Genomic DNA, 12,384 nt, shown 5'->3' with positions numbered 1-12,384 from the left:
AAAAATTTAAAAAATACATTTTGTAGATCTCGGAACTTGTTGTGAACTTCAACAAATTAAAGATCGCAAAAATCGCAGTTTTATCCCGATTTTTCATTCAGAAGTCCGCAGTTTTTTAAATCTTTCAACGCTTGTAACTTGTCTCTGCGTTAACCGATTTCGATGAAATTTTCGACACGCATATAAGTTATCTGTCTTTTATCAATTCTTGTACATATAATTTAATTATCAATATATAGATACAAATAAGTGTTAATTCTTTTTAGAGAAGGAAAATAGTATTTATCGAGGTTATCTCCAAACTTGCAACCTAAAATGTCAGAATTTTTCGATCTTCAAAATTTAGAACGTAGATCTTTGTACAAACTCCTATTTTCATACTTGAAATTCTACGCAAACACCAACTTTCATTCTCACGCGAAAAAGAAAATCGAGGAGCAATTTTTCGCTGACCGGAAGATTCGTTGAAGTAAAAATAAAATAAAAGTAGTACTTTCGATGTTGATTAAAATTCACGTTTTATTATTATACCTTAGAAATTCGCGTGTGTCATAAGTGTATGAAGATCCGCGGTGTAGTTATCATATATTTAGGGGAGCACAATTTAATCTATCAATCATGCAAATTCTCGTGCGGAGAAAAACCGTTGATTGTCAATTAATAGTAGCTGTACACTTAACACGCATCGCCCCCTAAATAATCTCGTATCAATATCGATGTGTTTCGCAGCAAGGGATCATGATGAGCGAGTCATTTGACACGATAGTCGGCCCACAGAGGCCAATGATCTCTGCGCGTTTACACAGCTACACGCTGTGTGTGACCTATGCTCGACGCGTCTACATTTTTCCGTAAATTAATTTAGTTTACACAACTAATCGCTGCATCATCTTGAACGCCGCGGTCAGCGTAATTCCTGATTACGCGAAATAACGTGACGCTATTTACAGTGACCGGCTACAATGGCACGTTATAAACACGTTCGGAGTATTTTTATTTAGAGAATACAAGGGCGACTAAGTGGATTCGTGACCGAGAATGTTACAAAAATAATAATCTGTTGATACTTCTCAAGATCGCGTGGAAACGAATAGTGTGTTGGATTGTGAAGTTATTTATTTATTTATTGACGCTTTAATCCAGATGGTTTATTTAGCAAATACAGGATTGTTTGATGTATATGTATATACGTTCGATATTACTTATTATTATTATATTATTATTATTATCATTATTATTATTATTATTACTACTATTATTATTATTAGTTTCTAAATTCTTATTGAAAATTGTTTAAGAAAACTATAAAGTAGTCTAAATCTACTTGACTTTGAGAAGCTTTGTTTCTGGTGTAACACTAATATTACTAATAATATTACTAATATTACTAATATTAATTAACAACTCATAATATTCCACGGGCGTTTAAATTAATTAGCACTGCAATCTTTATAGAAATCAAAATTTTGTGAAACAACTTCTGTTAAACAAAGATTTAAATCTTTATTCGAAGCTCCACCGACACAAAACTAAGATCAAGTGTCTCGAATGCCTCCTGTTTCATAATTCACACGCTTCTTTTGTGACAAATGTATTAAATCCGCAGTCTATTTATAGTAGATGAAATCACTTTTCCTGTTGCTCTTTGTGTTATAAAATCACCAGAGTGCGGATTTTATACATTTATTGACGAAGATGTCCAGGTCAAATACAAAACTGCAAAGATATTAGAAGATTCTGCGAATATTTTTACATCGTGTACAACTCTTTTAAAAAAATTAAAAGAGAGAAAACATTTTCATCAGGTTCACGTTTCTTACAATTAACTTAAACAATTTTTATCTTGCATAAAGACTCAGTCTATACAGTATAGCGATTACTCAACTAAAAATCTTTCATTAGACTTTCTTAATCACCTTTGATTAAACTATTAAGCTATCTCGTGTCTCAAACTTTGAAAACTGAAGAATCAGCGAAACGAGATTTTTTTTTTATTGGAATCTTGAAATTTCAAATTGAAATATCGCAATTTGGAGTTTCTCCTTTTGAGATATTTTCGGACTGCCGGCTTTCGTATTGCTACTGTGTGAGAAAGCTAGTACTTTAAACTTCTAATTTAAATACTTAAGTACACGAGCGATTAGCTATTACCGGGACTGTACTTTCGAACTGTCAATGGCAAAAAAACAGTGAAGATATTTCTACTATTTTAAGGCACGTTGCGGTGGACGGCCGCATGAAAGACCAACGAGACAAATATACCTGAGCAACGTATTGCTGCTATATGACTATGCTGGTTATAACTGGATGACTGGTCGGAGTGGCGAGAGTCTACGCGGAGATATTTGCCACGCGGAGGTTCCGAATGAAATGGAGAGTGCGGTTCGAGCCGCGAGCGAAAGTATCCCCGTTCATTTCTCCGTTAGGCGCACGAAAATCCGAAAACGAAAAACCGGCTTGTCCCGTTGCGCTCGGCAGATCCTTCTGACTAGCATGAACAAATAGAAAGTCGGGCAATTTATAGCATCACCCGTTAGAGAGGCCAGCTTGAGTGCACGTACACCGAGCAGACATTCAGTGATCTTCTCCTTGAAAGACGGAGTGCCAAAGCGAAAAGGTCCCGTCATATCTGCGACGCGATTTTTCTTTCAGCTACACCGTGCACAGCGTGGCTATATTTAACAACACTTTTCAACAATAATTTTCCGTTTCGGTAATCGATAGGTGATTTTTGGCGGCCTTGACGCGCTATCGACGAACACGAAAAGCGTTCTTGGATCATTTTCAACTTTGTGAATTTCTCATGCTCCAACCATAACGGCTGTGCGAATGATTTTTGCACGGAACGATTCTGTTCTAGTCTCTCTCAAGTATGATAGTGTATTATTTTGACAACGTTGCGAACATTTGAGTGTAGAGTAACAAGTGAACAGTACGCGTTGACTTATCAAAATGATTACAAGATTACATTTATATTTTGTAGGATATTTCCAAGGATAAATCAAAGGCCTTAGATTAAACTGATTGCATGTAAAATGTATTTGGATCATAGAGATTTCTGATACTGGTCCAAATAATCGAGGTTCTACAGTACCACACTTTTATGGAATTTTTCAAGGCTCTGGAATTGGCAGTCAAAGTGTTAAGACACCTGAGTTCCGAAGTATCTATCGCTCGCCTCAATCCGATCTCTGGTCGTTTCTAAAGTGGGCGTGGTACGAGCACCAAGATCACCGATTTCAATTATATACTTCTGAGAACAAAGTTACTAAGATCATACGTAATGCAGGATTCCTAGCATACAAGGCGCTTCGTGTATCTTTGAAAAGCGATTAACACCAGTTTGTATCTTTGTTCTTGGAAAATCTTTTTTGCATTGGTTGTCGCTCTTGATTAGCTTCGCGAGCAAAGTGAAAAAAATGATCGTTTCTGCGAGAATAGTTAGCTCGAGCAATTTTTAGTACTTTCTGTTACGCGAACGGTGAACATAAAATAACGGTCCTTGAAACGGACCTTGAACCTTTTAATTCTTCGGAGTCAATCGGGACATATGTGTCCCACCTATGTATTAGGTCTACCGGAAAGTTCTGTCCGTTTTTGAATTGATATATAACACAATTTTCATACATTTAATAATATTTATTGTAGAATATACTTTCCATCGTTACTTATGACTTCTTGCCAGCGTGATGGCAACTTGTAAATGCCATTTTTAAAAAATGATTTATTTTTAGAGGCGAAGATTTCGACTAGCGCTTGGTTGACATTAGCTTCAGTTTTGATTTTTTTTTCGTGTAAAAAGTTTTGCAAAGAGAGAAACAAGTGATGATCGGAGGGTGCTAGATCTGGGTAGTATGGTGGATGCGACAGAATTTCCCAGCCTAGCTCTGCGATTTTCTGACGAGTCGCTAAAGCAGCATGTGGTCTGGCATTATCATCGGTAGCCATGTTTTCACGATCGCGTCTCGCTTAATAATGACATGAGACATCTTTGTTTCAGTTTATTTAGGAGAGTACATGTGTGTAAATGCAATGATGAAGAGAGATAGTCATATATGTCTCAAATCAACATGTGCATATGGATTGAAACTTGAAGTGACACTATCGGACAGAACTTTCCGGTAGACCTAATATTTTGTACGTTTATTGGGAGAAATGAATCGCGGTTTTCCACAATATACGAATACACCAATCTTAGAATACCACGCATACCACCACATTATTTGTTTACATGTAACCAATGGGATACACGTGCCCCAGCCCTCAACGTCTAAAAGGAATAACCTACACTAATAAAATCAACGTTTCTTGTTATTAGCATCTACATGTACGTAAACAATCTACAACTCTTAGAACAGTAACCAATGCTCCATGGTATGTTCGAAATGACGATATTCGGAACGATCTCGAAGTTAAAACAGTTTCCGACGAAATCATTAGTCCCTGCGGCAGCTATAAAAAAAGAATAGACAGTCAACCCAATGAACTAGCAAAAAGAACTGTAAAGAAGAACTAGTCTGTCTTGCAGACTGCATAAGAAACATCCAAAGGATCTTCTATCCTAACGGCACCAAGCCACGACAGATGTCATCCACAGAGATAATATCTACGTGTTAATTAACCAAAACCGATGCTACAATTTACCGAATATCCTTGCTGGACAAATTGTAAAGACTCTTGAAAATAACGAAAAAGAAAAGGAAACATGTACGTAAATCTTGACTTCAGATATAAACGCAAATTACCCATAATCGCATGGCTACAAATTTTACACGTTTGTGGCCCTACAGGATTGAAATCGATCTGGTACAAAAATTTCTGAGCACCGAAATGTTGCAAAGAAGAGCTTAAGATAGTATGCGAGGGCTCTGTGACGGACTTTTAGAAAATCCATTTCATTCACATCCTCATCACAGCGTCGAAAAGTACTTGGAGCTCGAGCAAACTGTTAAAATAAGCATGATTTTCGGGATTTTTTCGACATCGTGAAACGCTGACGAAACTTTCCATCACTTTCCATATATATTCTTTTTGCATATTTTAAAACACTCCGTTTTATTATTTTACTCTAGATCGAAGGAAGAAATTCTAGACCGAACGCCGATCAACACCGTCGACCGGGAGGTTCGCGAAGAACAATATTTACAATCTCGGTAAACGTCGATAAATTTTAACGAGAGAGAACTGTACGTGTCTTGAAATGCGAAAGAATATGTATGGGAAGTGACGAAAATCGATGTTTTACGTAATAGAACAATCGTCGAAAATCATTCTTATTTTAACGATTTACTTAAGGCTCCTCCCCCCTTAATTGGTACGTAACTTTCACTATTCCCCATTGTCCCTGTTCTCTTTGATTGATAAACATGTCGTTAAAAAAAAAGCAAATTGCAAAGCAACGATTTAGAAAATTAGATACGTGTCACGTTTGCATGATTGCCACAGATTTGATCGTTTTCCAATAAGGCTGTAACGTTGATATATTAATTACATGTGTCATAGTTCAGCTCGGCCAATCGGTTTTTCTACCTGCCCATTATATCTCCAGTGGCCAAGTAACGGTCCGCGGATCCTACCTGACCTCTTTTTTATCGATAATTAAAAAGTCCGCAAAAACGAGACGGAATTCTAGTCGTGCCGGCTCTCAAAAATAGGGGGCAACGGGGTTTTCATTACGCATTCTTCGAGTTACAACACGAGTTTAGCACCTGATACATTCCATTCCGAGCGATGCACCTCGAACGCGTCTCGATTACAACAACCATGGGGACACTAGAAACCGATTCTTCTGGTCCCCCTGTATGAACAACGACGACCTGTTAAAATCACCGATCTGGAAACGAGGTTGGTCGAGACGTTCGTGTAACATTGAACCACGCAATTTTTATCTATCTCTCGAGTGATAACAGTGATACGTTTCGCACGTGACTTCTTTTCATTTGAGAATTTCGAACCTTTATGGCCGAGGTCGAAACAGTTCTGTCATCGTAGCCAGATTCGTTGGATTATTCCCTAATTATTGTTAGGAATTGCAATATCGGTTTACCGATAAGTTGTCAAAATTTCTTTCATATCTTTACCGGTAATTCCGGAAAACGATAAGAAATTTGTTGAAAGTGTACAGCCGGATGAGGAGATTAAATTGCCATTGTGACGAATTACAGTAAATTCTCTTCGATTGTCTCTCACCTTCTAAACAAAAATGGACAATTTGGGAGGAGATGATACGATTATTCGAGCTCGCGGCTCGTTTTTTATGGTCGTCGATTGTCAACAACCGTAAAAACGAGCCGCGAGACTCGACTAATCGAATCTCCTCTTCCGAAATTGCCCATTTTTGTTTACAAGCTAAGCTATTTATATCGCCGGTACACCAATCGATGGAACGTCAAGAAAAAATATAAGTATATATATATATATATAAATAATAATAATAATATAATATATATATATATAATATAATAATATATATATATAAATATAAGTATAATGTAAGACGGTATTGACCGTGAATTTTACCAAATTACCGACACGCGTGAAAATGTCGGTAAATACGCAATCCCCAATTTTTACGAGAATAACTGGACATTATTTGGCTGTCCGACATATTATTGCTTTTCTCAGCAGGGTCGTGTCGCTTTTTGGAAAGTTACTAATTACACTGTCTTTGGGAGAACGCGAAGATGACGCAATCAATTTGTTCCAGAGATCGGAAGCTGATGATTGTAGACGCTAAGAAAAGAATTGGAAAACGTTCTTGAATGTTGGGATCGTGCCGGGGAATTGATGTAAGGTTAAACCACATACGCACTCGTAAATTGCGAACGTATCGGCTATCAGAGGATCAATAGAAGATGCGACCGGATAGTTCGAACGACAGGAGTGCATTTGCTGTATTGAATTGCATTTGCTGCGATCGAAACAAGAAAATGATTTACTACGCTAAATGCGCATATGTGTACGAAGGGTTAAAAACGTTGCGCACGTGCATGACGTTGTTCCGAAAAAAGTGTTACATATCGCGAATGGACAGATTGTATCTTCGAACGAGTTAAAGACTATCGACTTTGTTTATCGACTTCGCTTAAACGGCAAAACAGTAATCAACAAAAAGAGGGTCGACAACGCGATAACTTCTCCGAAATCAGCGATACTTTTTATCGACGTTTTTCTACAGAATTTGAACGATATTCATTTTAGTTGAGTAGGTTCTTTCATCACGAACAGATATGTATATCGATTACGTAAGAATCTACATAATTCAACAGTTTTGCGATAAAGCTAGTTTATGCTGAATTTTTAATTGCGATGCGGATGATAATAACGAATCGATTAACCGAAATTAATTTCACCACCGTCGAATGGCACAGTTCACGATCTTTGTTCATTGTGTTACCGTAACTGTGCTCGTTCGAAATCGGTGAAATGAAAAGTAAGGGTTGGGTTGCACGGAAGACGTGTTTGAAACAGCTTCCGTTGAAAACTGGACCATTCAGCAGTTACAAAATCGCGCCCGTTACTCGTAAATGCCAGCCCATTTTCAGGGAGTAATTGCAGCCTCGCAACCGGTTGAAAGAATTGCCACTATCTGGCGGAACGTAAACATGATTTATTTGCACCGTTCACCTTGTTGAATAGAAAAACGGTTCTTTAAATATATTATCATTCATATATAATGTCACTGGTTTTCATTAACATTATCCGCATTGGACGCGCAGAAACTAAACGATAACGTTCGTTTGAATGTTGAATTAATTTCTGCGGTTAAGTTGATGGTTATACTTTCTTGTGAAAATGAGTGGCTATCTATATTCAAATATAAACTTTTATCAGTTAATTTATAGAAAAGAGAAACGAAGAATTATCAGCGTAACAAATTTTGCGTAGAAACACAGCGTAAGTGCAATGAAATTTTAGTCTCATAAGCTAGCTTGTGATGGTATCAGGTGATACAATAGACAAAAAAAATGTATGCAAATGAAATATGTTTCATCATTCGAGGATATAAAAAATATATCTTTTTCTCTTATATGTTTGCATACTGCATATTCCGTATTCCTTGCATATTTTGCATAGAAGTTGCATATCCTGTATAATACATGCATATACACAATTTCTTTATCTCGAAAATTGTCAGAATTTGCTTAAACTCGTCATTAAAGATCACACATGCTCGTATCCTAGCGTTCATGGTAGAGAAACGATATCAAGAATTTCAAGATTTTTGGAAGGGCACTCGACAGAACACTCATTTTTTCCCTAAAAAAGGCATCAATTTACAATTGAAAATTTTAAAAAATATTGCAGTTTATTGTCACTTAAATTATGCATGAGACCTAATACGTAGTAGTATTATATGTTACATATTAATAATCAAATACTTAAAAAGTCTCTAAAGTTAATAGAGTTTAAAAATCTAACAATTATTAAAATATTAACAATTTATAGAGTTAAGAGATTAAAAAGTTAGTAGAGTTTAATATAGTTGCGGATGCGTACAAATATTATATTTGTATAACATGTATAATATTATATGTTGTTTCTAATGCCAAAAAGTTAATATTTGAATAATACGCACAACATGTATAACACAATTATGTTTTAGAATCGTTTGTGTAATATTCCATAGATTTTTATATACTTCACATTTTATAGAATATTAAATAAATCTTATGTACAGTTTGCAATACTCTTGCACATAGTCCGCGTATCCATTACGTGTCGTAAGTGCATGAACTTCCGTAGATTAGTTGTATGTTCTTTTGTTCTACGCCTTATCTTCGTAACAATTAAGTCTGAGTATATTGGGCTTATTAAAAATCGTTTTCGATATTTCTAACATTTGCTTAGAAATACGTTTCTTCCAATTGTTCTACGATTTTCGATTAGTTATTACCATCGAGTAACATTGAAAGTAGAACAGCTCAGAAATTAGCCTCTGTATTGTCATTATCATAACATATTCCTTTTTATGGATAAACAATATTGATTTCGCAGTGGTTTACGCCAAATCTATGCATTCGTTGCACTCTAGCTTATGCAATTGTCAGATCTATCAAAGAGTTATGCGTGTCCAGTCGCAAAAACTATTTTTAACCGAGATTGTCGCTTGTTTAATCAAATATGATAAACCTAAATAAACCTTTAGATAAAACCTAACATCATAAACACGTTTCTGACGCCATTAACTTTTTTAGTTTCGTAACTCCAATATATAAACATAGATAACCAAGAAGGTATCGCGCCAAGCACATTGGATCAGAGTTGAAACGAAGAGAAAAGAAAAATTTAAACAAATTATCAGCATATTGTCAACAAACAACGAATGATCCGTAGAATTCTCTGACTCATAAGTAGCTAGCAAATAGTGTGAAACGTTCCAACCGGCGGCACGAGCAGAATACAAATATGGGAACCGCGAGTAGTAGTTTTTATAACATGGGCATGACTGGCGATCCTACGAATATTAATGCCTACGGACCAATTCTCTATGAATACCAATGCCAAAAGGTTAATAGTAGATCTTCTCCTATCCGCGCAACCAACATTCATCGTAAACACCGGCTACTCACGCGGAACCAACCCACGTTGTGCTCGCGTTTCTCCCAACTGTTGCATCCGATGTATAACCTATACATATGCATGTACAGCTGAAATGATCGCCCAATGCGCTCACCGGTCATTCTATTTCCAGCAGACTCATACCTATTTGCGCAGATACGATTACCGGTTTTACGAATTTCATACGCGTATCCACCAAATGATACCTACTATGTATAATATTAGGTCTACCGGAAAGTTCTGTCCGACAGTGTCACTTCAAGTTTCAATCCATATGCACATGTTGATTTGAGACATATACGACTATCTCTCTTTATCGTTGCATTTACACACATGTACTCTCCTAAATAAACTGAAACAAAGATGTCTCATGTCATTATTAAGCGAGACGCGATCGTGAAAACATGGCTACCGATGATAATGCCAGACCACATGCTGCTTTAGCGACTCGTCGGAAAATCGCAGAGCTAGGCTGGGAAATTCTGTCGCATCCACCATACCACCCAGACCTAGCACCCTCCGATCATCACTTGTTTCTCTCTTTGCAAAACTTTTCACAGGAAAAAAAATTCAAAACTGAAGCTGATGTCAGCCAAGCGCTAGTCGAGTTCTTCGCCTCTAAAAATAAATCATTTTTAAAAAATGGTATTTACAAGTTGCCATCACGCTGGCAAGAAGTCACAAGTAACGATGGAAGGTATATTCTACAATAAATATTATTAAATGCATGCAAATTGTGTTGTATTTCAATTCAAAAACGGACAGAACTTTTCGGTAGACCTAATATTATATAATACATTAGTTCCTCATAGCGGTTATCGCATCTCGTCCCGATACATATTCATCGTCGCCGACAGTTCGATTGTTAAGAGATCATTGAAAACCCTTCTATTGAAAGAATCTCCACACGTCCACAGGGTCGATTAAATTCAGGCATTATCGACATAAGATAACCAATTTGAATTCTTTAGACTCTATTTGTGCTGCATCGAGGTGCGTTAAGTCGTTTCTCATTTTTACGGGAACTCTTTGAAACCACTTCGATTAAAGAAATCAGCGTTTCAAACGCTCTTTTCATTGCGAATGGAAGGAGGTTATTGCTTCGATAAGATTACTTAGAAACACACCATTGATATAATAAAAAACGGATTTTAACGAATCTAAGTAAACATCTTAAACTGATAAACTCGATAGTTCTCGATAAGAATAATATTCAAGTGGCGCGATACGATTATTTGAATTCGTACAACGTACAAAACGAATTGTTGCGAAATATAATATAATGATCGGTTTTACGTGAATGGGCGCTCCTGGAAAAATAGCCTCGTTATAACATCGACCTTTAACCCTTCGAGGACGGATATCAACGTAGCAACAATATCAGGACTGTATGTTATATTATAGAAGTTACAAACATATAATTTTATTATGCATTAGGTCATTAACCACTTGCGCTGGAAAGATGTGCCACGCACGTCGTAATGCTTTTGTCACAGAATCGCCAACGACGTGCACGGCACGTGCATGGAAAATAAATTAGTTTAGAAAATATAAATCTTCGTCCGATTTCTGTGACGCCTCCCAGCGAGTTACACTTGGAACCGTTCTGGTACACGCGTCGGTGAATTTTTTGCCAGCGCAAGTGGTTAAGTATGAAATGCATACTTTACTCTATAATTTTACTATAAAATCGATGCATTTCATACTTAATAACTTCATACATGATAAAAAGATCAGAATATATTGTGATAATTTTTCCTTTCATTTAAGCTTTTCGTATATAATCTAATTATTCAAGCGACACATTGTTTTTTTTTAAATCCTTGCCCGTAAAGGGTTAACAAGAGCGGCGCCTACGAAGCGTCATCACAGATCGTATACGACCGAAATTGTGATGAATCAGAATCGCGTTTATGATCTAATGATGCTGGTAGGAGAACAATGTGTAGACTACGCGAATGAGATTTCAATGACGATGTTTATATCTGTCCCACGCGCGAATACCGTGGCACAAGTTGCAACACACACGCGCGCACACCGAACGTTCCAATATACGGGTGAACCGTTCAAATCTCCGAGTAAAACGAACTGTCATATCGGTTCTTTCCGCCGCGTGACGGTTTTTCGAAACGCGCTGTAAATATCGCCTGTGTCGCGGTCACTTGCGTGAGAAACTTGTCAGAAAGTTCACGACCATAGGGCTTGCGAGAGAACGCGCGGCGCGTGGAACCGCGGCGAGCCTTAACCTTGACTGCTGTCACAAGGAAATAAAAGGCAGCATTAAACGTGAGCCGAATCGGCAGGATACTTTAATAGGAGCGCCGTGGGGAGATCCGCGGCGTAATCTAAGTTTCGATCGATGCGCCCTCCTTTTCGGCGGTCGCCGGACAAAATTTCGGGGGCGAAGCGATCAAAGGGATAAAAGTACAGAGATCACCGAAACGTCAGGGCGCAGTTCTCACCTGGTCAATCGGTATATTGACGATGTCCGCTAACCAGGAAAAGGCACGGGAACCGTCGTAGTAATCCTCCACCGGCATGGTCATTGTCAACGATCATAGAATCGAATAAATTGGACACGCGCGCGCACACCACCGTAACGTTTGTCGTGACTCGGGCGCACAGCATTAAACGCACCGACGTCGAAGAGACACGGGTCCGCTATGCTCCGCTCGATTTCACTCCCTCGAGGGAATGATCGTTAGAACGCGTCGAATTCGCACAACCACGACAACGATGACGCCGTCGACGACGGATCCTGAAATGCAGCGCCGCTACGTTCCGCGCCGGCTAACAAACCTGCCGGCACTCAGGGCCGTATCC

The 12,384-nt window shown here is 37.8% G+C and overlaps 2 protein-coding genes and 1 long non-coding RNA gene across 3 annotated transcripts in view; 2 read left to right on the top strand and 1 right to left on the bottom strand.

Annotated features, from left to right (window-relative positions):
• oys (lysophospholipid acyltransferase 6) overlaps nt 1-12,327 on the bottom strand; it is a 33,841-nt gene extending 21,514 nt beyond the window's left edge. The window contains exon 1 of the mRNA XM_033475086.2: nt 12,024-12,327. Within this exon, the coding sequence (XP_033330977.1) occupies nt 12,024-12,107 (84 nt within the window). The 5' untranslated portion in view covers nt 12,108-12,327. The remainder of the gene's footprint in view (nt 1-12,023) is intronic.
• LOC117222989 (tyrosine-protein kinase CSK) overlaps nt 1-12,384 on the top strand; it is a 117,581-nt gene that overhangs the window by 56,737 nt on the left and 48,460 nt on the right. The gene's annotated exons all lie outside the window — the stretch shown is intronic.
• Nucleotides 3,996-8,029, top strand: LOC117223006 (uncharacterized). Its single transcript, XR_004490817.2, has 3 exons — nt 3,996-4,707; nt 4,791-5,314; nt 6,707-8,029. It is a non-coding gene; the product is annotated as an uncharacterized LOC117223006 (long non-coding RNA).

The sequence above is a fragment of the Megalopta genalis genome, chromosome 4, assembly GCF_051020955.1.
Source record: "Megalopta genalis isolate 19385.01 chromosome 4, iyMegGena1_principal, whole genome shotgun sequence".
NCBI classification, from domain to species: Eukaryota; Metazoa; Arthropoda; class Insecta; order Hymenoptera; family Halictidae; genus Megalopta; species Megalopta genalis.
This window is presented reverse-complemented; position numbering and strand designations above follow the sequence as displayed.